Here is a 27647-nt window from a genome sequence, read left to right on the forward strand (position 1 = left end):
AGCTGGATGGGAAGTGGAGCAGCCGGGACACAAACCAGTGCCCATATAGGATCCCAGCACTTGTAACAGGGTGATGGCCAATTTGAGCCATTGCACTAGGCCAAACTCTGGCTTTCCAATACAAATGAATCTTGAAAAGAAAGGGAAGGGGAAGGGAGGGGAGGGGAGGGGAGGGGAGGGAGGCTGGTGAGGGTCAGGGGAGGCATTGACTCCAAGCACTCTGAGATGGCCTTCTATCATCACAACCATTGCTTAAAAATCCCTGTGCCACTGCCTGACCCTCAGGCTATTAATTTTTTTTTTAACTTATTTTTTTTTTGAAACGCAGAGTGTGTGTGAAAAGGACAGTGGTCTTCCATCTGCTGATTGACTACTCAAATGGCCAGAGTACGTTAAGGCTGGTCCACGTAGAGGCAAGGGCCTGGACCTTCCTCTGGGTCTCCCACATGGGTGGCATTGGCCCATCTACATGGGCCATCTCCTGATTTCCCAAGCACATGAGTAGGAAGCTAAATCAGAATCAGCCCCCAGGGGCCTCAGCACAGCAGCCAAGTGGCTAAAGTCCTTGCTATATGGCTGCTGGTTTATATCCCAGCTGCTCTACTTCCCTTCCAGCTCCCTACTTGTGGCCTGGGAAACCAGTCAAGGACGGCCCAAAGCCTTGGGATCCTGCACCTGTGTGGGAGACCTGGAGGAAGTTCCTGGCTCCTGGCTTCGGATCGGCACAGCACCAGTTGTGCTCACGTGGGGAGTGAATCATCGGACAAAAGATCTTCCTCTCTGTCTCTCCTCCTCTCTGTATATCTTACTTTGCAATAAAAATAAAATAAATATTTTTAAAAAGTTAAAATTATATATATATATATATCATTGAAAAGCAAAAAGAGAAAGAGAGAAAAACAGGCAAAAAGACAACTTCCTGTCTGTGCTTCACTCTCTAAACACCAGCCACAGCCTGGGCTGGGCCAGACTGAAGCCGAGAACCAGGAACTCCGTGTGGTCTCCCAAATGAGTGGCAACTACTTAACCAATCACCTGCTCCCTCCAGGGTGCACATTAACACGAAGCTGGGAAGTTGAGCGGAGGAAGCAAACCTGGCATTCCAATATGGGATGTAGGTGTCCCAAGAGGAGCTTAACAGCTGTCTGATCCATTAAGCTATTTTTCTTTTTCTTTTTTTTTTCCGTAGATTTATATTTATTTTTTATTGGAAAGGCAGATTTACAGAGAAGGAAAGACAAAGATCTTCTATCTGCTGGTTCACTCTAAAAGTGGCTGCAATGGCTAGAGCTGAGCTGTTCTGTTGCCAGGAGCCAGGAACCAGGAGCCAGGAGCTTCTTCTGCGTCTCCGAATGAGTGCAGGGTCCCAAAGCTTTGGACTATCTTCAACCACTTTCCCAGGCCAAAAGCATGGATCTGGAAGGGAAGTGGAAAAGCGGGACTTGAACCATATGGGATCCCAGTGGATGCAAGGCTAGGATTTAGCCATTGGACTATCATGCCAGGAATGATTTTCATTTTTAAGATTTTCTTATTCTTTTGAGAGACACAGACACCCAGTCACTGGTTTATTTATCTAGCACCCACAATGTCTAGGAAGAGGCCAAGGCCAAAAGCAGAAACCAGGAACTCAATCCAGCTCTGCTATGGGGTGGAGGGACTCAATCACTTGAGGCATCAACCACAGAAAGGTCTATATTCACAGGAAGCTGGAGGAAGGTATTGAACTCAGGCATCCTGACAGTGAACAGAGGTGTCTTGTTTTGTTTTGTTTTTAAGGATTTATTTATTTTTATTGCAGTCAGATATGCAGAGAGGAGGAGAGACAGGAAGATCTTCTATCTGCTGATTCATTCCCCAAGCCGCTGCAATGGCCAGAGCTGAGCCAATCCAAAGCCAGGAGCCAGGAGCTTCATCCAGGTGTCCTACACGGGTGTAGGGTCCCAAGGCTTTGGGCCATCCTTGATCACTTTCCCAGGCCACAAACAGGGAGCTGGATGGAAAGCGGGGCTGCTGGGATTAGAACTGGCATCCATGTGGGATCCTGGTACATGCAAGGTGAAGGCTTAAGCCAATAAGCCATTGCACCAGGCCCTGTTTCGTTTTGTTTTTTTAAGATTTATTTATTTTCAGGCTCAGCCTTGTACACACCAGGATCCTATATGGGCACCAGTTTGTATCCCGGTGACCTTGCTTGCCATCATCAGCTCCCTGCTTGTGGCCTGGGAAAGCAGCCGAGGCTGGCCCAAAGCCTTGGGACCCTGCACCCAGGTGCAGGTGGGAGACCTGGAAGAGGGTCCGGGCTCCTGGCTTTGGATTGGTGCACCTCCAGCCTTTGCAGCCACCTGGGGAATAAATCATCAGATGGAAGATCTTCCTCTGTCTGTCCTCCTCTCTGTATATCTGACTTTATGAAGAAAGTAAAATAAATTTATAAAAATATTTATTTATTTTTGTTGGAAAGGCAAATTTACAGAAAAGGAGAGACAGATCATCCATCTACTGGTTCACTTCCCAAATAGCTACAACCATTGGAGCTGAGCTGATATCCAAAGCCTGGAACCAGGAGTTTCTTTCATGTCTCCAACATAGGTGTAGGGTCCCAAGGTTTTGGGCTGTCCTCTACTGCTCTTCCAAGCCACAAGCAGGGAGCTGGGATGGGAAGCAGCAGCTGGGACACACTCTGACACCCATATGGGATCCCAGCCTGCAGGGATTTAGCCATTGAGATATCACGCTTGGTCCCTGGACAGGTGTGTCTTAACTAGTATCTTGACTGCCAAGCTAAATACACAGCCCTAATTTTTTTTTTTTGTAACATCAGATTGAATCCAAGCATAACATATATCTGTTGGAGGAGCCTGTCCTCATCTTCATGGCTCTTAGTTCCTTGGGACGTTTCTCTCCTCTCAGGATCACTGAAATAAGCATGCTTCCAGCTGGATGGAAATGCAGAGAGGGACAGGAGGCTGTCAGTGAAAGATGGTGGTGTGTATCAAGGCTGACCCCAAGGTGACCCTCCCACTTGAGGAAGAGGAAATGAGTTCAAGTGGAACCCACAACACCCAATTCAGCTTGCTCAAACATCCAGAGAAGGCCTCCTGGCTATTTCCAATCGTCCATCTGGGTCAGGATCAAGGATAAACACTGCTGGGAATCCCCCAAACACTAGGCTGAGTTGGAAAGTTCTCCATGCCATGAGAGCCCTGTTCAGTCATTCTCACACCCAAGTGCGGAGAGTGTCAGCTGGACTGGATAAGTTATCTTTAAACAAAAAAAAAAAAAAAAAAGAGAGAGAGAGAGAAATGTTAAGATTAGTTACAGTAACGCATTTAAGCCTCATGAGAGCTGCCTGGAGACACACTACACTATTCTCTCTGTATGATGGGTGAAGAGCCCAAGGCACACAGCAGCAAAACCAGATTTGAACCAGGCAATCAGGCCGCAAGGCCGTGCACTGAACTACCTCCCTGTGTTCGCAGTGGAGCACCATGACCAGTGCACCTGCTCAGCCAATCCCTCCTTTGATACCCATCAGCAGGCCACGCGGTCAAGGTTAAACTGTTCCAGCTCTCTTGCCTGGCTCCAGAGAAAGAGCCTGGAGTAGCAGGGAGCATGGCTAGAGGCTTAAAAGGCAGTTAGTTAGGGGTCTAGAGTCATACTGCACACCGTACTGCAAAGGAGATTGGGCTGGCAGCAAGAGGCAAGGTGTCAAGTTGTAATTTTCCCACCCCCTGGCTACAAGGCCTTAGACACTCACTTCCTTCCTTTCTTTTCTTAAACAAAAAGATTTATTCATTTTTATTGCAATGTCAGATATACAGAGAGGAGGAGAGACAGAGAGGAAGATCTTCCATCCGATGAATCACTCTCCAAGTGAGCGCAACAGCTGGTGCTGCGCTGATCCAAAGCCAGGAACCAGGAACTTACTCCTGGTCTCCCACGCAGGTGCAGGGTCCCAAGGCTCTGGGCCGTCCTCGACTGCTTTCCCAGGCCACAAGCAGAGAGTTAGATAGGAAGTGGAGCTGCTGGGATTAGAACTGGCGCCCATATGGGATCCCGGGGCGTTCAAGGTGAGGATTTTAACTGCTAGGCCACCATGCTGGACCTATTCATTTCCTTTCTTTACATAGATTTCTCCTCTTAAGCTTAGTGGTCAGCATGTTAAACTGGCTCCCAAGACACAGGCATCCCCTGTGAGCACCAGTTTGAAGTTCAGGCTGCTCTGCTCTTAATACAGATAGATCGTTTCAGCTGATGTGCCTGGGAAGGCATTGGAGGATGGCCCAGTTGCTTGGGCCTCTGCCACCCACATGGGAGACCAGGATGAAATTCCAGGCTCCTTGGCCTAGCCCTGCCCATTGGGGCCTTTGGGGCATGAACCAGTGGGTGGAAGATCTCAATCTCTCTCTCTCCAAACTTTGCCTTCCAAATGAATCTATTTTTTTTTTTAATACATTTAAGGTTGAACAGACATCCCTAAGATGCCTTCCAGCCTCTCAATTGACTATGAATCTGATAGGAAAGAACCCTCCACATCCCACCCTCTGCCATCCCCTCCTTTGGAGCCAGCTCTGCAGAGCAAGGCTAAAAGAAGCTCTTTAGTCTGTCTCCCCGACCACTATGTCCTTATCACTTAGGAATGTAAGGCCCCCTCAGGGTTCCAACAGTAAATTATCACCATTATTCAAAGCACAAATCATTAACTAGGCTCTAGATTCTACTCTAACTTCCCAAAAGGGTGGCACACACTGTTATTCCAGAGGCTGACACATGCATGGCTCCCATCCCACTTGTTTAAACCCTAAGCATATGCAATGGCCAGGGCTCTGCCACATAGAAACAGTGCGTAGCAGGGACCCAACTACTTGCTTCCCAGATTCTAGAGTAGCAGGAAGCCAGCCCAAATCAAACCCAGAGACTCCAACGAAGAATGGTGCCAGGGCCCGGTGGCGTGGACTAGCAGCTGAAGTCCTCACCTTGAACACGCCTGGATCCCATATGGGCGCCGGTTCTAATCCCAGCAGCTCCACTTCCCATCCAGCTCCCTGCTTGTGGCCTGGGAAAGCAGTCGAGGACGGCCCAAAGCTTTGGGACACTCACCTTCGTGGGAGACCCGGAAGAGGCTCCTGGTTCCCCGCTTTGGATCGGCGCAGCACCAGCCATTGCGCTCACGTGGGGAGTGAATCATCAGATGGAAGATCTTCCTCTCTGTCTCTCCTCCTCTATGTGTATCTGACTTAGTAATAAAAATAAAAAAATAAAAAATAAAAAAAAAGAATGTTGCCAGCAACATCACTAGGCCAACTGCTCACTGAAATGAACAACTCTTGAAAAGCCAGGTGTGAGTTAACCTATCGCTTCTCCAGACAGGCACTGAGCACAGCCACGGACAAAGCACTGCTGTGTATGGCTGGGTGAGACAAAGGTAAGTATGATTATTTCCTGTGCTCAAGATCCCAGGGCGCAATGCCTTGACTGGTTAATCCTCTACTGGGATCCCATGTAGGTGCCAGTTCATGTCCCAGATGTTCCACTTCTCGTCCAGCTCCTTGTTTGTGGCCTGGAAAGCCGCAGAGGACGGCCCAAAGCCTTGAGACACTGCACCCGTATGGGAGACCCAGAAGAAGCTCCTCACTCCTGGCTTCAGATCAGTTCAGCTCTGGCTGTTGTGGTCATTTGGGGAGTGTACCAGAGGATGGAAGATCTTTTTGTCTCTCCTTCTGTCTGAAAAATCTGCCTTTCCAATAAAAATAACTTTTAAAATAAACCCCAGTATTGATAGGAAGAGAAATATACAAATAACTTCAAAGAGGCCAGTGTTATGGTGGCACAGTGCATTAAAAAAAAAAGATTTATTTTTTATTGGAAAGACAGAGAAGGAGAGACAGAGAGGAAGATCTTCCGTTCCATCTGTGTTTCATTCTCCACATGACTGAAATGGTGATCCAAAGCCAGGAGCCAGGAGCTTCTTCTGGGTCTCTGTGTGGATATGAGGTCCCAAGGCCTTGGCTCATCCTGTTTCTTTCCCAGGTCATTAACAGGGAGCTGGATGGGAAGTGCTCAAATGGGATGCTGACACTTCAGGATGGAGAAGCCACTGATTGTAGCAAATCGTATGGAAGCACCGGCTGGGAGTTCTGTTTACTCTGCTTCTGATCTAACTCCCTGCTAATGCATCAGGGAAGGCAATTGAAGATACCCTTGCCACTCACGCGGGAGACCCAGAGAGAGCTCCTTGTTCCTGGCTTTGACCTGCTCCAGCCCTGGTCGCAGCAGCCATTTGGGAAATGAAGCAGCAGCAGATATATCAGCCCTTCAAATAAATAAATCTTTTCAAGTCCAGCTCAACAGGATGGCAAAAGGAAGTGGAGTTACTTTCAACTTGTCTCTCTCTCTCTTTTTTAATTTTTATTGTGAAGTTAGACATACAGAGAAGAGAGACAAAGAGGAAGATCTTCCATCCATTGATTTACTCCCCCAAGTTCCCACAACAGCTGGAGCTGAGCTGATCCGAAGCCAGGAGCCAGGAGCTCTTCTGGGTCTCCCACGTGGGTACAGGGTCCCAAAGCTTTGGGTCATCCTCTACTCCCTTCCCAGGCCACAAGCAGGGAGCTGGATGGGAAGCAGGGCTGCCGGGATTAGAACTGGCACCCATATGGGATCCTGGTACATTCAAGGTGAGGACTTTAGCTGCTGGGCCACTGTGCCGGGCCCTCGTGTCTCTTTTCTTAATGATGAATTATTTTTGTCTACTTGAAAGACAGTGAGAGGAGGATGAAGGAGGACGTTAGCCTCTGCCTGAGGTGCTGACATCTGCTACAGGAGACAGTTCATGTCCCAGCTGTTCTGCTTCTCACCCAGCTCTTTGCTAATGGCCTGGGAAGGCAGCAGCTGACAGCCTACTGCACAAATGGGATGTCAGGAAGACGCTCCTGGCTCCAGGCTTGACCCAACCCTGAGTGTTGGGACTATCTGAGGAGTAAACCAACAGACTGAAGATCTTGGTCTCTCTTCTCTCTCTCTTTTAAATAAAGGCCTTCCAATTCACTGATTTACTCCCCAAATGCCCAAAGGGACTCATCAGGCTGACGCCAGAGCCAGGATCTTCATCTGGGTCTTCTGTCTGGGTGGTAGGGGCAAAGCAGCTGCCAGGATGCATTAGCAGGAAGCTGCATTGGAAGCAGAGGGGTTGGGCGCCTAGCGCCTAAAGTCCTAGCCTTGAACGCCCCGGGATCCCATATGGGCGCCGGTTCTAATCCCGGCAGCTCCACTTTCAATCCAGCTCCCTGCTTGTGGCCTGGGAAAGCAGTGGAGGACGGCCCAAAGCCTTGGGACCCTGCATCCACGTGGGAGACCTGGAGGAAATTCCTGGCTCCTGGCTCTGAATCAGTGCAGCACCGGCCATTGCGGCTCACTTGGGGAGTGAATCATTGGAAGGAAGATCTTCCTCTCTGTCTCTCCTCCTCTCTGTATATCTGACTTTGTAATAAAGTAAATAAATCTTAAAAAAAAAAAAAAAAAAAAAAAAAAAAGGAAGCAGAGGGGCTGGGATTGGAACCAGCAGGCTGATTTAAAGGATATGAGGACCTGCTCAGCAGTGACTTAACCCTGCTGCACCGCAAAGCCTGCTCCCAGAGTCTAGTTGCAAAATAACAGGAGGGGACTAGGCAGAAAAACGTGTTTTCTTTTTTTTTTTTAAGATTTATTTATTTTTATTGCAAAGTCATAGATATCCAGAGAGGAGGAAAGACAGAGATTTTCTGTCCGATGATTCATTCCCCAGGTGACCGCAACGGCCGGTGCTGCACTGATCCGAAGCCAGGAGCCAGGAACTTCCTCCAGTTATCCCACACAGCTTTGGGCCATCCTTGACTGCTTTCCCAAGTCACAAACAGGGAGCTGGATGGGAAGTAGAGCCGCCGGGATTAGAACCGGTGTCCATATGGGATCCTGGCACATGCAAGGCAAGGACTTTAGCCGTTAGGCCACTGCACCGGGCCCTAGATACATGTTTCTTGCACTTAACCTCAACCCTTTACTCCCTGCAGCCTGGGTGGGAAAATGAGTACTCTGATTGGGGACCCTCGGCCTCACCCTGCATTTCTCCAGCACCAGCTGATGCTATCTCTCCATACAGGTTGGGACAGGCAGCTCTTGGAACATATCACCATCTTCCTGTCTGGGAAGCCGACTGAGACCCAAGGAAAATTCATCCACCCCTTTCCAGAACAGGTGGGTCTCCCTTGCCTATTCTTGAGCACATTCCAGGACACACCCCTGAACCGACCCTCCCTCCCTCTCTCCCCACCCTTCTGGAAGCTGGCTCTGCTTCCCTTAGAAGTGTCCAGGTTTTGGTGGGAGGAGGAAAGACTGATACAATCAGAGGTGAGGCAGGGTGGAGCCCACAGAACTGGCATTCCCAGTGGTACTATTTCCTGTCCTGATGGCTCCTTTGGTCCTCCCTCAGGTGGAGGCTGGTCCCTCAGCCATCTACCACTCGTCCCCCTTAGCAGCTTTTCCTTAGGTGTCTCGCAGGCACACAGGATTTGGTGGACCTCAGCGATGCTGGACAGGTGGCGGGCAGCATGCACATGCTGGGCTGGGAGCCTACACCTGCGGAATGGACCTTGGGTTGGCGGTAGAGGTGGTCACAGCAGCAGCCCAAGGCCCTGCAATCACTTCTTGCTGGCCTGGCCTGTTGGGCATTTCCTTCCTCCCCACATCCCCTTCATTCTTCAGAGATCATCTCAGCCTGGAAATGGAGGATCTATAAACCTCAGGCCTTCCCTTCCACCCTGCTCTGCTGAGAAGCAGTCACAGAGCTCTCAGTAGGAGCTGCTAAGCCCACCTGTATCTCAAAGCTCATTCACCAGAAACTTACTGAAGTGGGGACAGGTGAGGAGAGGTGAATGTGATGGATCGTCAGCTAAAAATGTTTATTTTTCAAGTGGGAAGGGGCAAGGGAGTTAACACAGAGGCATCTTGAGGTACCCTCTTTCCCAGTCCACCATCCCCTGCCATCCCCCACCCTATGTGCTCCCCGACACAAAGCACCACCAGGAGGGGCTGTAGGACAGCATCCCAAAGTGAAATTCCAGCAAGGTTGGTCCATCCCCAGAGCTCATCACGGACCCCTGGGGGGTGGAACCAACAGGCTCAGAGCTCAGGAGCATGAGGCTCCCCATTGGGGGAGGGCACCCGCAGTTCGGCGTCGTGCCTCACCACGGTGAAGAGTCCCACGACAGCCAGCAGGGCCATCACCATGACAGCAGAGCAGATGCTGAACATGTTGCGGGTGCCTGTCTTGCGGTCACTGTCATGGAGGACAAGGAGGCCCAGGCAGGCTAGCAAGTGCAGGGGGACCCGGAACCAGTTGAGCACCCCAGCTTGCTCTGTCTCGGGGATCACCTTTCTCCGTAAGAAGCTCATGCTGGGAAAGTACAGCCCACAGGCCAACTCAATAAGGAGAAAGGCTATGAAGGACTCCACCGGACTCTCCTGGCCCGGGCTGGTGGAGAATGTCAACATGAAGAGAGAGAAGACGACGATGAGCACAGCAAGGGAGAGCAGGTGCATGGGCTGAAGGTGGTATCTCTTGGAGGTGGCAATGCGGTACAGGGAAGAGCCCAGCAGGCTGGCTGCCATGAAGCTGGAGAAGACAATGCCCAGTGGGGCCCCGTGTGGGTCCAGCACAGGCGTCCAGAGGAAGATAAAGATGAAAATGACGCTCTCAAACAGGGCTTGGATGGTGCCCAGCAGCAGCACGCGGCGGTCGGACAGGAGGCAGCGCAGGCCCCCGGCGCAAGTCCTTGAGAAGGCCCGCTGCCGGTCGTAGTTCTCTCCCCAGTTGCGAAGGGCCAAGAAGCCAGCCAGGGCCAGAAGAGGGATGGCGGCCACGAAAGGTGCCACAGGTCCCAGTCCCATCCAGCCAGCCACAGCCTCAGCCGCCACACCCGCCATGACGGCCAGCACGTGATTCCAGAAGGCTGCGCGGGCAAAGGTAGTAGGGATCCACTCAGCAGGGAAGTCATGGCGCTCCACATGCTCGTGAACGTACCAGGCCTCGAAGGCAGAGAAGAGCAGGGCAGTGGAGAGGCCCCCGAGCGCCCGGCCCACCAGCAGCACAAAGTAGTCCTGCGACAGCTTGGTCAAGCAGCAGAGTGAGTAAGTGAGGGAGAAGAGGACACAGGATTTTTTCCGGCCCAGCCAGTCCACAAGGGAGGAAGCCACCAGGCCAAAGAGGACAGTGGAGGCCAGGCCACAGACGTAGAGGATGGCGATCTGAGCTTCCAGGAAGTGGTAATGCTGATAGAGTTTATAGAGGTAGGGAGCCTGCAGCCAGTCCGCTGCCAGGGCCAGGAAGTAGACCTGATAGAAGTCCAGTTGGAACTGAAGGAAAGAGGGATTGCTGCAGGCCCTTCCAGGGGGCTTGGCCCGGCATCTGGACAGCTCCAGCCCCAGGCAGGAAGCCAGGAGACCCACAAACACCAGATAGGCGGTCACCAGCATGGTGGGCCCCGGGACGACCTGCAGAGAGAGAGGGAAAGGGGGTGGGAGGGTCAGAGAGCAAGTCCATGGCCTCGGGAAGTTCAGTCAGGGGGGCTGGGTGTCGAAGCACCTGGCAAACTCCACCCACCGCCATCTCCACTCCCCAAGACTGGAGGGACCAGTTGGTTGGGTGGGAGGAGTGGCCCTGTCACAGCTGACTCCTAGGACACTGTGGGGCAGGGAGGGGTAAGAGAAGACTGGGAGAGGACTGAGTATGCACCCCGCCCTTGCCTGGCAGAGCAAAGGGGGGAGTCCTTTCCAGAATTGCGGTCCTTGCCAATGCTAAAGGGGCAACTGGCCTCTTAACACCTTTCTTTCTATTCCCTCCCATGCAAACCAAAGAAGAACCCGTTTCTGCCCTCAGTGTCTTGGAATCCGTCCGGTCATCCCTCCTATCCGCGCGGATCTCCCGAGTCGCTTCAGGGGTCACGCGCGTGCATCTCAGGTTCCCCTCCTCCTCCCTTTCCCTCCTCTTCCCCGCGCCCGGCGCCCCCTGGCCCCCGCCCAGAGCACGGCCACACCCGCTCGCTCGCACCGCGCCCAGAATCCCGTCTCACCTGCTGTCCCGGTCTGCGGGGACGCTCCGGCCGCGTCCGGCTCCAGGCCGCCCGGCCGCCCGCCCCGCTCTGACTCCGGCTCGGCTCCGGGCCCCAGCAGCGCTCCCGCCCCTCACAGCCTGCTTCCGGGAGCCGGGCAGGGCTCTGGCCAGCGCCATGATGGCCCCGTCACGTGACGGGGACGCCCCGCCTTCCCGCGGGGAACCGGGAGCTGGCGCCACAGCCGAGACGCCCCGGGTGGGGCGCGCCAAGGGGACGGGAGAGGCGGCGACGAAAGCTGTTCCCGATCCCGGTCCGGTAACACCTGCTCCTCCGGCGCGTGGAGACGTGCGACGCCACCCCGGGGTCAAGGCGCATTTTCTCTCTTCTTTCCCGATGCGCTTGGGGAAAGATGGCTGCAGAGCGAGGTGGTGCAGGAGCTTCCCCAGGAGCAACGCTGCCCTGACCCCTCGCATTGTGGTGACCTCCCCGGCAAGACGTCAGTACGGTTCAGGCACCTGAGGGAGGCGGTGTGGTGTAAAGAACTTGGCTGTCAACGGTCCTACCGCTCTCACCAGCTGCGCGCGCCCGTGGCCTTGGGGCAAGCCGCATAACTTCCCAGTGTCCCAGTTTCTTTGAAGCCGGGCTCAAATTAAAAGGGCTAAAGTTCAGTGCCAGCAGAGGGTTAAGAACTTCAGGCCTTTAGTTGAACTCTCTTCCGTGGACAAGGTTGGTGAGCCCCTCTCCAGCTCCAGGACCACCTGCCTGAGATCATCTTACTAGCTTCAACTCTCACTGAGAGTGAACGCCAAACTTCTGATTTAGGGGGGCATGCCTTATGGCTGGTGGCATCCCATGTGTACGCCAGTTCGAGTCTCGGCTGCTGCACTTTCCCTCCAGCTATCTGCTAAACAATGCTCCTGGGAAACAAGCAGTAGATAGGCCAAGTTCCTGGGCCCCTGCTACCCACGTAGGAGACCAATATTGGTGTTCCAGGCTTCCGGCTTCTACTTGAAACAGTCCTGACAGTTGCAGCCACTTGTGGATTGAACCAGCAGGTAGAAGAGCCTTCTGTATCTCTCCAGTTCTGCCTTTCAAAAAGATGAAGCTATAATCTGTGTGTATACCTACAAGCTGCTAATTTCCTGGCTTCATCCCCTACTTCCCTCCTACTCTGTCTGGCTACCACCAGAGACTTTGCACACACTTCCCTCAGATATTGCCACGGTGCTGTCCCTCACCACCTCCAGTTCTGTGTGCAAATGTCACTTTATCAGACAGGCCTTCCTTGACCATGCTCTTTAAAATAGTAGCACGACTGCCCCTCCCTGACCCCATCCACCGTAATCCGCCTGCTTTCCTTGCACCTCTTTTTTTTTTTTTTATGGTTTTTTTTTTATTTTTTTTTTTAAAAATTTTTTAAATTAATATTTAGCATTATATGACAGTTTCATAGGCTTTGGGAATCCCCCTCCCCCTCTCCCTCCCCTCCCCCCTGGTGGATTCCTCCACCTTGATGCAGCATTACAGTTCAAATTCAATCAAGATTCTTTCCTTGCAAACATATATTAAGCATGGAGTCCAGCTACTTGTTGTCCAGATGGGTTGAACAGTTTCTTGGGGAGACCATTTCTGGTCCGAAGTCAGAGCTGGTATAATATCATCACAGTCAATTAAGAGTCCCAATATAACATCAACAGCAATTTGCAATATTATGGAATTGACATAGTTTTGAGTAACCAGCATGTTAAAGAAAAAAAAAAAAAACAAAGAACAAAATAACAAAAAAACAAGTCCTAACCACAACCTATGATTAGCTCATTGACATCTCAATTTTAGTTTATATACAGGACCGGCTGCTATATACCCCGAAAAGGCCTCTGGGTACCATTCAGCTGTCTCATGTCTATTTCATTTTAGTATTTAGCCATTTGTTGTGTTGAAGTATAATTTTGTTGATCTTGGCAGATTTTGGGATAATCCAGACTGGCTTTTAACTATAACAAGATATTTGTCGACATTTAAGGTCCTTGCACCTCTTTATTCTTTGCTGCTTGTGCACCACAGACAGCACCTGACATCATCTGAAACACTTTATATTTCACCATCGCTTCTCTTTACAGATTTTTATCTCTTTTGTTCACCTGTGTCCCCAATAGTTAAGACTCTCTATGTCGTGGGTATATAGTAAACATCCCATGAATATTCTCTGAATAAATGAATGAAAATTCAAGTAAATGGCTGTGAAAAATATTGGTCCATATTAACTATCAACACTTCCCAGTTATTATTTATCTGGGATTTACCTGGGCTCTCTCTCTCTCTTTAATTGAAGAGGCAAAGAGACAGAGATTTTCCATTGTTTGGTTTGCTCTCCGGATACCCACAGTGGCTGCAGCTGGACTGGGTGCAAGCCAGGAGCTGGGAGCCCGATTCCACAAGGAGTGGAATCTCGTACTAGGGATTTAACCTAGTATGAGAATGCAGATCCTAACCCAAACCTTTAAAAATATAAAACAGCCAGAGGGGCTGGCTTTGAAAGGCTGCCCTTGAAAGGCAACAGTGGCAGAGAGAGAGAAATTTTTCATCTTCTGGTTCACTCCTTAAATGGCCTGCAGCAGCCAGGGCTAGTCCAGGCTGAACCCAGGGACCGGGACCTCCATTTGGGTCTCTCACTTGGGTGGTAGGGGCCCAAGTACTTGAGGCATCATCTTCTGCTGCCTTCCAAGGTGCATTAGCTGGAAGCAGAGAGGACCTGAACTGAGAATGCAGCATGGGATGCTGGCGTCACAGAGTCAGCCTAAAGCCTAATCTGCCAACACCAGGAGTCCAGGTCAGGATTTTTTTTTTGAAAGGCAGAGTTACTGAGAGATTTTCCATCTGCTGGTTCGCTTCTCAAATGGCTGCACTGGCCATGGCTAAAGCCAGGAGCTTCTCCCAGGGCTTCCACATGGGTGCATGGACCTAAAGACTTGGGTTATCCTCCGCCGCTTTCCCAGGTTTGTTAGCAGGAAGCTGAATTGGAAGTGGGGTACCAAGGACTGGGAAACTGTGCCCATATGGGATGCTGGTGCTGGGGACAGCAATTTAACCCACAACTCCAACCCCCTTGATTGGAATTTACCACTAGCCCAATTGCCTGCCAGCCCCTCTGGATCTGTTTTAAGGAGTCCTAGCCTGCTGTAGATGGATTCTTTCACTTGACCTCATAATAAGCATCAGGCAGATACTGTTACTGTCTCTCAGAGCTGGAAAGACCAACTATCATGTTCAGACTCAATGATGAGAGGCAGAACCCAACTCAGATCTTTCAGTCCTTTCCAAGATGCAGTGGGTTCAGCTGCCTGCACAGATGACTAGTACAGGCTGGTTATCTGCACACTGCAGCTTAGAGGATGCAAGATAGGACTGTCTGTGATTACATCTTACGATAATGTCAGCAGCTGTTTTATATCCTGTAAGTTGCAAAGGGCCTTGCCCCCTAGCTGGAAACTCCTGGGGAGCGGGGAGCAGTAATGGTTCCTGAATTTTCATCCAGGAACACTGAGGTTCAAGAGCCCTGATTACCTCAAGCTCACTCAGGAAGTGAGGGCATGAAGTCACCCCAGTGTCCTCCGTTGCAATGCTAGGCTTCAGCCCTCACATTTCCCCGGCACCCTCAGAACTGGGAGGTACAGCTGGAAAAGCTGCACGTGGCGGGATTGCCAGTAGAAGCTGAGAAGGCGTGAAAGGGCAGAAGCCGTCTCTAGGCCAGGCTGCAGTGGGGCAGGGAGGGTTGGGATCTGCGTGGGGGCAGCCCCCCAGGGGAAGGCCTAGTTTTCAGGTGGGAGAGATGTTCTGAGAGTTCCCATGATTAGCAGAGGAGCATCTTTTAAACCCTTTATTATGAGAATGTTCAAACAGGGCAGTAGGCTGCATAGCTCTTTGAACCCCCACACAACCTAATTCAACAGTGATTGATTTTGTCACTTTCATCCCTGCTACTTTCTTTTTCTTTTTCTTTTTTTTTTCCTCTGCTGAAAGACTTGAAAATGCAACGGGTCATGGTCACAGCACACTGCAGCATGCATCTCTTAGGAGGAGGGACCTCTTTTATTTGTGATCTCCTTTTGACACCTAATGAAGTTAGCACTGCTTGCTTGTCATGGTAAACACCCAGCCCAACAGAAAATGTCCCCATCTATCTTGAAAGGTTTTTTTAATGGTTGGATTATCTAGATCAGGCACCAAACAAGGTCTTCATGTTCCCTGTAGTGTCTTTTTTTAAGACCCCTTTCACTTTTTTACCCCGTAGCCAGTGACTAGCTGAGGCGATGAGTCGGTTTTCCTGTAGACTGTCCCAGGGTCTGGATGTGTCATTTCACATGTCCCTCAACCCCCTGTCTTTCCCTTTAAATGGAAGCCAGCACTGGAAGTTTGGGTAGAATTGTTTTGTTCTGTTTGTACTCCCTTGGTTAGCTTCTCTGTTAAGAACCCTTCCCAGGCAGTGCTGGCTGCCCCAGGTTGCATCACACCAGGAGGGAGAAGGCGTCTGGTTGTGTCACTTTCAGTGATGCCAGCATTCATCAGTAGGGTCAGGGGGTGGTAGCTTGTAAAGTTCTCCATTGACCAGCTTTCATCCATTGATGAGTTCTGCTTTGATCAGTTATTTCATCGGGAGTTGCAAAATGGTTATTTTTTGATTCCATCATCCTTCCACCACTTAGACCCATGTGGCTATCCCTACTTACCAGAGGGGCCACATCAATGGTTCATTATTTTGAATTGCCAACTGTCAGAGTAAGAAGTTGGGAGAAACATCATTTCAAAAAAAAAAAAAAAAAAAAAAGATCTGGGGAGCTGATGCTGTAGGGAGGCTGGTTTAATATGGGATGCTGGTGTTTCCCACATGAGAGCACCCGTTTGAACCCTGACCCAGCTCCCTGTTAATGTGTCTGGGACAGCAGAGGAAGACAACCAAGTGCTTGTGGGAAACCTGGATGTTGTTCCGGGCTCTTTGGCTTTAGCTTGGTGCAGTCCTTGTTGCTGCAGCCATTCGTGGCTTGCTCTGCCTTTCAAATCAATAAATATTTTAAAAAAAAAAAAGTTTGAAATTTGGAGCTGAATAAGATATACATGGCCTGAAAAAACATGGGGGAAGGAAAAGCTGTTCTGGAAATTCTCTGTCCCCCACTCGTGTGTGTGTGTGTGTGTGTGTGTGTGTGTGTGTACAGTATAGACTCTGGAGAGTTCAATGTCCTGGCCCCTCTGCAGCAATGAGACAAGCCTGTGTGTTCTGGTTTGCAGAGAGCTGCAGGACCCAGAGAACAGACCCACGGAAGATAGGCCTAGGAAGATGGAGGCAAAGAAAGGGAGCCAGCCAGATACAGGGAGGCAGAACGAGAGATAGGAAGTTAAAAAAAAAAAAATCTAGAGACAGAAGACAGGAAGAGAAACAAAGACAGAAAGGGCAGTTTGAAAAGGAGAACAGAGTGTGATGCCCCAGCAACAGAATAAGACAAAAGTAGAGGAAAGTAGAATGGACGAGAAGGCAAGCATCGAGAGTGGGCAGAAGGCCACAGAAAGACACATATGCTCAAGTGCTTTTCAATCATAGGAAGTGGGGGGCCTTGAGAGCGGGAGACAGATGTAGTGGCACAAGTGAGGTAAAGGCAGAAAGTCCCAGTGAGAATAGAGGGAAAAAGTACAATAGACAGACAGAAGAAGCAGTAGAGAAATAGGGATGGGAAGGGGGAAAAAAGGAAAAGATTTTTATAGGTTCCTGGAAGAGCCAGAGAGGGAACTAGTGCCCGGTAGAGGGGAGTTGGAAGACAGCTGAGGAGCAGGTCCCAGGCAGATACCTGAGTGTCTCACTTCCCTCGTTGGTGGCTTCCCCGTCTCCCAGTCCCACCCACAGGGGCAGGATACTTCCCCTAGCTCCCTGTGGATGGGCCAGCTTCCCACATGCCCATGCCAGGTGAGTATGCGTGTCACACATGGGATTATAACTGCCAGACTGAGGTCATGAGGCTGAGGGAGCTCTCAGAGATCTGACAGGCACGATGGCTGGGTAGAAACGAGGTCCTGGCTCAAAGCAAGGGACCACGAGGGGTGGCACAGGGAGGCAGGAGTCGGGAGGCCTCCTCTCAGCCATGTCTCCCCCCTGACTCAGCAAAGGAGGGTGGGGAGCCAGAAATTAAGCAGTCACTCAGGGAGACTGATAGAGGGCCAAGGATGGGGGTGGGGGAAGCAGCCCCTGCACAAAGGAGAAGCCCATGTGTACCCAGGCAAACAGCAAAGGAAGTGAGCAAAGCAGTATCCCCTCCCCGCCCCTCTCCCCTGCCCCAGGATGAGAAGGGGAGAAGGACACAGCTGGCTTGCTCACCTTGAGGGACAGCTGAGGAGCAGGCTCTGAGAAGAGAATAATACTTTCTGTTCCGGAAGTTGCAGGAACCAGAAGGAGTACACTCAGAAATAGACTTCAGTGCCGATGCCCGCTAAGGCCTGGCAAAGGCTCCAGCTGATCACTCTGCTCGACTGCTCACAGAAGGGCACCAGGAGCCTGAGGGACAATCTCTCCAGGGCAGCAGAACCACCTAGACTATCAGACAGCACCCCTGAGAAGCACGCCGGCCCCTGTAATAGCCACTGGAGCGCGGAGGCCCCCAGGCAGGCACCCAGCCTCCACTACAGCCTTCACTGCAGCCCAAGCCGGAGGTCCACCAGGCAGCTCGGCCCTGGGAGCAAGGGCAAGTGGGGCAAGGCAAGGTGTGGCAGCAGGTCAGGGCTGGGCCAGAGCATGGGCTGCAGGTGGTGTGGGGGCGAGACACGGGGGGACAGGCAGGACACGGAGGGCAAGAGCAGGTGCATGGTGGGCCGGGGAGGCTGGGACATGAGGAGCAGGGAGCTGCATAAGAAGGACAGGCAGTGCAGGAACAGGTGGGAGGGGGACAGGCAGGACAGAGACTAGCACAGGCAGAGGGGGGACAGGGCAAACAAGGAGAGGCAGCCGGTGGGCCATGCCCCGGGGATGTAGGGGGCTGCTGGTATGTAGCCTTCTTGTTCTGAGGCCCCAAGCGCAGGCCCAGAGAGAAGTCCATTTAGCTGAAGGAGTGCCAGGCTGGGGCTGGGTGAAGGGAAGGGCAGGGTGGAGTAGGAGGGGCAGCCTGAGAGAGGGCAGGATTAAACCTAAGACACACACTGAGCCCTTGCTGAGCCTTCTGCAGCTGCGACCTCCCCAAGCCTCTAGCCCTCCCCTTCCAGGCCTGCTCAGCAGCACTCCCCGGCCAGTCTCCAACTGCGCCAGACCAGGACATGCTCTTCAACTGCCACCTGTGCCTGTGCCTCCTCGCCTTAGCTCCTGCTGTTCCTTCCGCTGGAATGCCTGTCTTCTCCACCTGCCCGGGGTCTCTGAGCTCTACCCTTTTATTCCTTCACAAAGTATTTCTTGTGCTATGGGCCTTGCCACCTCCTTGAATCCCCCAAATCTAGGGGGCCAAGGCTGCAGCTCCCAGCCTTGGTGCACGTATGGGAAAGGAGCTCAGGGAAGCCGCAGGGACAGAAGAGCTCTGAGAGATTGCGTTAGGGGTTGGGGGTTGCCGGGGAACTGGTAGGGGAAGTAGGATCCCTGGGTCCTGGGAACCTTCCAGGGAGAGAGCCAGTCCCAGGTGTGGGGGCAGGGAGCCTGGCTCTCTAAGGGACACAGACAATCAGCTGCAATGGCTATTATGTATCAGACACTGGCCTTGGAAGTGGACAAGACTGCTGACTTTCCTCTAAGGGAGCTTCCATACAAGTGAAGGGGAGGGTGGGCGCACAAAACTAAACAAGGGAACCAATTTCCACTCATGAGAGTGGCTGGTCTTGCTGTCATGGATGATTTGATAAAGACTGACTTAGGTCAGACTGAGGTAGGTGAATCCCAAGGGGCAGCCTGACAACCCTGCAGGACTGGGAGATAGATGGTACACAAAGATGTTTCAAAAACTCTGTGAATGGGCCTGGCATAATGACTCAATCAGCTAATCCTCCCCCTCACAAGCGCCAGAACCCCTATGGCTGCTGGTTTGTGTCTTGGCAGCTCCACTTCTCATCCAACTCCCTGGGACCCTGCACCCATGTGGAAGACCTGGAAGAGGCTCCAGGCTCCTGGCTTGAGATTGGTTCAGCACCGGCCATTGCGGCTGCTTGAAGAGTTAATCAGTGGGAGGAAGATCTTCCTCTCTGTCTCTCCTCCTCTCTGTATATCTGACTTTCCAATAAATGTAAAATAAATCTTTAAAAAAAAGTCCATGGAGACAGAATTAAAAGATAAGTTTATTTGGTGCAAAAACAATTTGGAAACTATGCATACAAGGAGCTTCAGATAACTCATGGAAATATGCAAGATGAAAAAACTGAAGTTTAAATGTTCTGTAACAAAAATAAACTTATCTTTAAAAAATGATTTATTTCTTTGAAAGGCAAAGTTGCAGAGAGAGAGAATTAAAATCAGAGATCTTCCATCAGCTGGTTCACTCTCCAAATGACTGCAACAGCCTGGGCTGGGAGAAATGGAAGCCAGAGGGCCCAGCATGGTAGCCTAGCGGTTAAAGTCCTTGCCTTGCAAACACCAGGATCCCATATGGGCACCAATTCTAATTCCTGGTGGTCCCTCTTCCCATCCAACTCCCTGCTTGTGGCCTGGGAAGGCAGTCAAGGACGGCCCAAAGCCTTGGGACCCTGCACCCACATGGGAGAGCTGGAAGTATCTCCGGGCTCCTGGCTTCAGATCGGCTCAGCTCTAGCCATTGTGGCCACTTGGGGAGTGAATCAGCGGACAGAAGATCTTCCTCTCTGTCTCTTCTCCTCTCTATTTATCTACTTTCCAATAAAAAAATAAATCTTAAAAAAAAAAAAAAAAGAAAGTAAGTAATGGAAGCCAGAAGCTGCTACTGGTTCTGGTTCTCCCACATGGGTAACAGGGGTCTAAGCACTGTACCACTCTCCACTGCTTTCCCAGACACATTACCACAGACCTGGATTGGAAGTAGAGCAGCCAGGATATAAACCAGCAGCAGTATGGGCTGCCAACCTCGTAAACTTATCTTTTAATTTTATTTTCCCACAGACTTAGAGGTACCCTCATAGTCCGTCCGGTCCTGGCCAGAAGAGGCAGTGCTGCCTGAGCCTGAATGGAAGGTCACATGACCTGCTTATGGAGAAGTAAGGCCAAGAAAAGGATAAGAAATGCTGGCAGTTGGAATCTTAAACTTCGTGGCCACAGGGCAGGTGTTGAGCCTAGCAGATGAGACACGACTTAGGGCTCCCATGTCCCACAGGGGCGAGTGGCTGGGTTCAGTGGTGGCACTGGCTTCCTGCTAATATGCACTCCAGGAGGCTGTGGTAGTGGCTTCTGGGAGTGGGTTCCTGTCACTGATGTGAGAAACTTGGAAGGAGCCCTGGCCCAGCTCTGGCTGTTTCAGGCATTTGGGAAGGGAACTGGCAGGTCTGTCTGTGTCTCTCAAATAAAGTTTTTTTTTTTTTTTAATTGGTGAACAGAAAAAGACCTGAAGGAGATAAAGGGCGCAAGCTTTGGAAATATCTATTGGGAGAACATTCCAGAGAGCAAGAACAACATGTGGCATGAGCAAGAAGAGAGTCAGAACATCCTGGATCAGAGAAGAAAGCAGAGCTCCATTCTATAGGATCTTCTAAGTCATGGCCAGGATTGGTTTATTTATTTTGAAAGGAAGAGTTATCGGGCCTGGCGCGATGGCCCATCAGCTAAAGTCCTCACCTTGCACATGCCGGGATCCTATATGGGGGACGGTTCTAATCCCAGCAGCTCCACTTCTCATCCAGCTCCCTGCTTGTGGCCTGGGAAAGCAGTGGAGGACGGCCCAATGCTTTGGGACCCTGCACCCACGTGGGAGACCTGGAGGAAATTCCTGGCTTCTGGCTCCGGATCAGTGCAGCACGGGCCTTTGCGGTCACTTGGGAAGTGAATCATCGGACGGAAGATCTTCCTCTGTGTCTCTCCTCCTCTCTGTATATCTGACTTTGTAATAAAAATAAGTAAATCTTTTTTAAAAAAAGAAAGGTAGAGTTATCTTTTTCATCTAGTGGTTTGTTCCCCACACAGCCGTAACAACCAGGTCTGGATAAGGCTGCTGCTTTCCCAGTCACATCTGCAGGGAGTTGGATGGGAAATGGGGCAGCCAGGACTTGAACCAGCATTATGATATGGGAAGCCAGTGTCACAAGCAGCATCTTAGCCCACTACACTGCAATGCTGGCTCCAGAGATTTGGATCTTGTTTTAAGTCAAAAGGAAAAATCTCTGAAGTGTTAGGTAAGAAGGCATAAGGGGGGCCCAGCGCTGTGGCCTAGCGGCTGAAGTCCTCACCTTGAACGCCTGGGATCCCATATGGGTGCCGGTTCTAGTCCCAGCGGCTCCACTTCCAATCCAGCTCCCTGCCTGTGGCCTCAGAAAGCAGTCGAAAATGGCCCCAGAGCCTTGGGACTCTGCACCTGTGTGGGAGACCCGGAAGAGGTTCCTGGCTCCTGGCTCCAGATCAGCGCAGCACTGGCTGATGCAGTCACTTGGGGAGTGATTCATTGGACAGAAGATCTTCCTCTCTATCTTTCCTCCTCTCTGTATATCTGACTTTGTAATAAGAATAAATAATTTTTTAAAAAAAAAAAAGCAAGCACAAGGATCTTCTGTATCCACACCAGTCTCCACTTAGAATGTTTGGCTGCTTGTGTAATTGGTACAATCATTTTGGAAAATAGTTTGACATTATCTGATAAAAACAGCCTACATGTACAGTTTGACACTGAGTTATAGATCCTACAAGAACTTTTTTATTTTTGATTTGAACAAGTGTAATTCTCAAGTTATCACTAACTTCCCTCAATAATTTACAGTCATAAAAAATTTTCTAAAATAGCAATGAAGAGAACTTTGAAGGTAAGTATTGTGGTAGTTTTTTTTTTTTTAAGATTTATTTATTTTTATTGCAAAATCAGATATATAGAGAGAGGAGAAGAGACAGAGAGAAAGATCTTCCATCTGATGATTCACTCCCCAAGTGACTGCAACGGCCAGTGCCGTGCCAATCTGAAGCCAGAAGCTTCTTCCGGGTCTCCCACACAGGTGCAGGGTCCCAAGGCTTTGGCCCATCCTTGACTGCTTTCCCAGGCCACAAGCAGGGAGCTGGATGGGAAGTGGAGCTGCCAGGGACTAGAACTGATGCCCATATGGGATCCTGGTGCATGCAAGGTGAGGACTTTAACCGCTAGGCTACCATGCCGGGCCCAGTTTTTGTTTTTTTTTTAAGATTTATTTTGGTTTCATTGTAAAGGCAATATGCAGAGAGAAGGAGATGCAGACAGATCTTGCAACTGCTGGTTTACTCCTCAAGTGGCCGCAACAGCTAGAGCTGAACCGAACCAAAGCCAGGAGCCAGGAGCTTCTTCCAACTTTCCCATAAAGGTACAAAGTCCCAAAACTTTGTGGCATCCTCTATTGTTTTCCCAGGCCACAAACAAGGAGCTGGAAGGGAAGTGGAGCAGCTGGATTATGCACCGGCGCTCATTGGGATGCCAGGTCATGCAAGGTGAAGACTTTAGCCACTATGCTACCAAATGGACTATTTTTTTTTTAACTTCTAAACTAATATGTTTTTATTACCATTTTTTAATTTTGATGATCTTTACATAGTTGATTAGGGCTCAAAGTATCAAGGACTACAGGAAAGTGGGTAAGACCAATGTTTCCACATTCTCTTTTTTCCTTCCTGTGTCTGGGGAAAGGAGAGAGATGAAGGGAGAAGCCACACCCACCCTCCCAACCCCTGTTTGTTTTTTTAAAGATTTATTTATTTTTACCAGAAAGGCAGATAAGATTTACAGAGAGAAGGAAAGACAGACAGAAAGATCTTCCATCTGCTGATTCACTCCCACACGGCCTCAATGGCTGGTGCTGGAGCTGATCCAAAGCCAGGAGCCAGGAGCTTCTTCCAGGTCTCCACCATGGATGCAGGGTCTCAAGGCTTTGGGCCAATCTTGGCTGCTTTCCCAGGCCACAAGCAGGGATCTGAATGGGAAGTAGAACAGCCAGGAATCAAATCAGCGCCCCTCTGGGATCCCTGCCTTGTGAGGGGAGGATTTAACCATGAGCCATAGCCCTGGGCCCGGTGCAGTGTGTAAAACTGCAGGGTGGCCATAACCCATATCAAGAGTACCAAGTGGGGTTCTGGCAGCCCTTGGAGACAGCAGATGATGGTTCAGAGGCTTGGGCCCCTGCCACCCACGTGGAAGGAAAGAGTGGAAAGTCTTTACTTTTTTTTTTTTTTTGTATTTGTTTATTTTTGATAGGCAGAGTCATACAGAGAGGAGAGACAAAGAAAGATCCTCTATCTATTAGCTTACTCCCCAAATTGCTTCCATGGCCAATATTGGGCCAGTTTAAAGTCAAGGGCCAGGACCTTCTTCTGGCTCTCTAACATGGGTACAGAACCCATGTACTTGTGCCATCCACTACTGCTTTTCCAGGCAAAACTGGGTGATATTACTTAGGGACACACACATAAATGCTAAATCTATAAAACAGAGCATAGAAGGGGTAAGCATTTGGTGTAGTGGCTAGGACACTACATGGAACAAACACATTTCATGTCACAGTGCTTGGGTTCAAGTTCTGGCTCCACTTTTACTATTATTATTATTATTAGTAGTAGTAGTATTAAAGATTTATTTATGGGGCCCGGCGGCGTGGCCTAGCAGCTAAAGTCCTCGCCTTGAACGCCCTGGGGTCCCATATGGGCGCCGGTTCTAATCCTGGCAGCTCCACTTCCCATCCAGCTCCCTGCTTGTGGCCTGGGAAAGCAGTCAAGGATGGCCCAATGCATTGGGACCCTGCACCCGCGTGGGAGACCTGGAAGAGGTTCCTGTCTCCCGGCTTCGGATCGGCACAGCACCGGCCCGTTGCGGCTCACTTGGGGAATGAATCACTGGACGGAAGATCTTCCTCTCTATCTCTGCTCCTCTCTGTATATCTGACTTTGTAATAAAATAAGTACATCTTTAAAAAAAAAAAAAGATTTATTTATGGCCCGGCGTGGTGGCCTAACAGCTAAAGTCCTCACCTTGAATGCACCAGGATCGCATAGGATGCCAGTTCTAATCCCAGCTGCTCCCTTCCCATCCAGCTCCCTGCCTGTGGCCTGGGAAAGCAGTTGAGAATGGCCCAAAGCCTTGGGACCCTGCACCCATGTGGGAGACCTGGAGGAAATTCCTGGCTCCTGGCTTCGGATTGGCGCTGCACCGGCCCATTGCAGTCACTAGGGGAGTGAATCATCGGATGGAAGATCTTCCGCTGTGTCTCTCCTCCTCTCTGTATATCTGACTTTCCAATAAAAATAAACGAATCTTAAAAAAAGAGAGATTTATTTATAGGCCCAGTGCAATGGCTCAACTGGCTAATCTCTAAAGTGGTACTGGCTCCTGACTCCTGGCTCAGTTCTGGCCACTGTGGCCACTTGGGGAGTAAAACAACAGATGGAAGATCTCTCTCTGTCTCTGCCTCTCTATAAATCTGCCTTTCCAATAAAAATGAATAAAAAATTAAAAAATATATATTTCTTCTTTGACAGGAGGCCTGCATGTTGCCGCCTTTACCACTGCCATGTCTCTAGTGATCCCTGAGAAGTTTCAGCACATCTTGCGAGTCCTCTACAGGAATATCGATGGGCGGCATAAAATAGCCTTTGCCATAAGGCCATTAAGGGTGTGGGGCGAAGGCACGCCCACGTGGTGCTGAGAAAAGCAGACATTGACCTCACCAAGAGGGCAGGAGAACTCACTGAGGGTGAGGTGGAGCGGGTAATCACCATTATGCAGAATCCCAGACAGTACAAGATCCCCGACTGGTTCTTGAACAGACAGAAGGATGTGAAGGATGGCAAATACAGTCAGGTTCTGGCCAATGGCCTGGATAACAAGCTCGGTGAGGACCTGGAGCGGCTGAAGAAGATCCGGGCACATAGAGGGCTGCGCCACTTCTGGGGCCTCCGTGTTCGAGGCCAGCACACCAAGACCACTGGGCACCAGGGCTGCACTGTGGGTGTGTCCAAGAAGAAATGAGTCGGCAGGACTTTTCTGTTAACAAATAGTTTATATACCGTGAAAAAAATATATTTATTTATTGAGGCTGGTACCATGGCTCCACAGGCTAATCTTCCACTTTCAAGCACCAGCATCCCATTTGTGTCCCAGCTGTTCCACTTCCCATCCCACTTCCTGCTTATCACTTGGAAAAGCAGCAGAGAATGACCCAAAGCCTTTGTATCCTGTACCCATGTGGGAGACCCCGAGGAATCTCCTAGCTCCTGGCTTCAGTTTGGCTCAGCTTTCAAACTATTTGAAAGGCAGAATTACAGAGAGGAAGAAACAAAGATCTTCCTTTTGCTACTTTACTTCCCAAATGGGTGCAATGACTACGGCTATGCCAAGTGGAAGCCAGGATCCAGGAACCTCTGGGTCTCCCACTTGAGTTCAGGGGCTCGGAGACTTGGGCCATCTTTCACCACTTTTCCAGGCACATCAGCAAGAAACTGGACTGGAAATGGAGCAGCCATACCTCCAGCTGGTGCCCATATGGGATGTTGATATCACAGACTTAACCCACTACACAACACCACTGGCCTCCTAGCTCCACTTCTGCTTCAGTGTTCCTGCTCATGTGTACCTTGGAAGGCAGAAGGTAACAGAATCAAGCGGTTGGATTCCTGGATTGAGGAAAGTGGGAGACCTGGATTGAGTTCTGGACTCCCTGCTTGGCCTCGCCCGGTCCCAGCTGCTGAGCGTATTTGGGCAATATCTGGGTCTCTCTTGTTCCATATCACTACCTTTCAAATGAATGCAAATAAATAAATGAACAAAATCTATTAAATAAAGAGGACTTTCCTTGTTTATGATAATAAACAGATGATAGTTTACTTCTTAGGGCAGGAAGAGAATTTGGAAGCAACACATGGGAAACTCTAGAAGGGGTGCAGGAACTTTCATTTCTGGCCTGGATGACAGTTAAGTAGATATTTACTTTATTCCAGCACATTCCATATGCTGTCTACAGTATCTTTATATGTCCTGTACAGAAGAATGAAATAAGAGTACTACTTCTTGGGCTTGGAGCGGTGGAGTAGTGGTTAAAGTCTTCACCTTGCACGCCTGGGATCCCATATGGCTACCGGTTCTAGTCCCTGGCAGCTCTGCTTCCCATCCAGCTCCCTGCTTGTGGCCTGGGAAAGCAGTCGAGGAAGACCCAAAACCTTGGGACCCTGTACCCACATGGGAGACCCAGAAGAAGCTCCTGGCTCCTGGCTTCGGATTGGCTCAGCTCCAGCCATTGCAGTCACTTGGGGAGTGAATCATCAGATGGAAGATATTCCTCCCTGTCTCTCCTCCTCTCTGTATATCTGACTTTCCAATAATAAAAAAAAAAATCTTAAAAAAAGAAAGAGTACTGCTTTTTTCTCTGCTCCTGACCACCTGTTCAGGTCCCCGTGCTGATGTCAACAGCCCCACCTTCCAAGCAGACCTCAGGGGCAGTGGCCTGCTCTTCAGTTCTGGCAACTCTGAGTTCCCCTGCACGTCACAGAGACTGCTCTGTTGCTGTCTGCTGAGTTGGCTTGAGCTGAACTGCCCAGGCTTCTCAGCCCATGGAGAGGTGGGCAGCTACAGGAGGGGAGGATGTCTGTGCTCTGTTGAAGAAAAATTCAGAACCACCAAAATCTGGATTCCCATTTGAAACTCTACTGCTTCCTAGCTATGTGAGAGTGGGCAAGTCCCTTCACCTCTCTGGTTCTCCACTATCCCCTCTGGAAAAGGGAGAATAGAATTGCTAGCTCTCTGGACTTCCCTCGGCTGTGGCTTCAGTGAGATAAGGTATATGCCTAGCATGACACCTGGTGCATAGTAGGTGCTCAATCTACAATAGCCTCCCAACAGCCCCCCTAGCCCTAGCTCCTTATTTCCCTCCCCACCAAAGGAGTCTTCCAGAAGGGGCAGGCAGACATCAAAGACAGCCTCAAAGGGTCAGCCCCCTCGTTGGGGTCCCTTAGGGCTGAGGCAGGAGGTATAGTTTGGCCAAGAGTTGGCAGACAGGAAGACCCAATTGCAACTAAACAGAACCTAGGCAGTTGTGAGAGTTGGCAGTGGAGGCAGGATACCCAGGTTCTGGGAGTTTCCATCTGGGGGAAGTCCCAGATGTGGGCGTTGGGGGTGCCAGGCTGGCCCAACCCAATACCCTGGCCCCAGGGGGATGTGGGCACCAGGAGGAAAAGTGGGTCAGAGAAGGGCTGGAACGTAAACCCATTGGTCCCATGACCTCTTTCGCAGCTCCAGAGGAGGTGAGGCTGCAGAGGCCTGTTTCCTTCTCCAGGAGAGTCTCAATTCCTTGTCTTCTTCAGAAAGGAAGCATCTTGGAACTTTGGTATCTGGGCAGGAGAAAGCTACCCCCTGGACAGGGAGAGCCCTCCACCCAACCCCACCCCCTCCAAGCTGGATCCTGGAAGGAGGCTCATGCAAAACAGAC

The 27647-nt window shown here is 50.5% G+C and overlaps 2 protein-coding genes and 1 pseudogene across 2 annotated transcripts; 1 reads left to right on the forward strand and 2 right to left on the reverse strand.

Moving 5' to 3' along the window:
- Positions 1 to 8915: 8915 nt before the first annotated feature.
- Positions 8916 to 11512, reverse strand: MFSD5 (major facilitator superfamily domain containing 5). Its single transcript, XM_004583183.2, has 2 exons — positions 11109 to 11512; positions 8916 to 10530 (listed from the first exon to the last, which is right to left on the reverse strand). The coding sequence occupies exon 2, from the start codon at positions 10510 to 10512 to the stop codon at positions 9160 to 9162; it is 1353 nt and encodes a 450-aa protein (XP_004583240.2). The 5' UTR covers positions 10513 to 10530; positions 11109 to 11512; the 3' UTR covers positions 8916 to 9159.
- Positions 11513 to 17530: 6018 nt separating this feature from the next.
- On the reverse strand, positions 17531 to 18166 carry LOC131481992 (sperm mitochondrial-associated cysteine-rich protein). Its single transcript, XM_058673019.1, has one exon. The coding sequence runs from the start codon at positions 18164 to 18166 to the stop codon at positions 17663 to 17665; it is 504 nt and encodes a 167-aa protein (XP_058529002.1). The 3' UTR covers positions 17531 to 17662.
- A 6571-nt stretch (positions 18167 to 24737) lies between these two features.
- Positions 24738 to 25231, forward strand: LOC101535027 (small ribosomal subunit protein uS13-like; annotated as a pseudogene).
- Positions 25232 to 27647: the final 2416 nt, after the last annotated feature.

The sequence above is a fragment of the Ochotona princeps genome, chromosome 15, assembly GCF_030435755.1.
Source record: "Ochotona princeps isolate mOchPri1 chromosome 15, mOchPri1.hap1, whole genome shotgun sequence".
Taxonomy (NCBI): Eukaryota; Metazoa; Chordata; class Mammalia; order Lagomorpha; family Ochotonidae; genus Ochotona; species Ochotona princeps.

Coding starts and splice junctions, on each gene's coding strand:
- MFSD5 (XM_004583183.2), bottom strand. CDS start 10,512: ATGCTGGTGACCGCCTATCTGGTGTTTGTGGGTCTCCTGGCTTCCTGC.
- LOC131481992 (XM_058673019.1), bottom strand. CDS start 18,166: ATGGACTTCTCTCTGGGCCTGCGCTTGGGGCCTCAGAACAAGAAGGCT.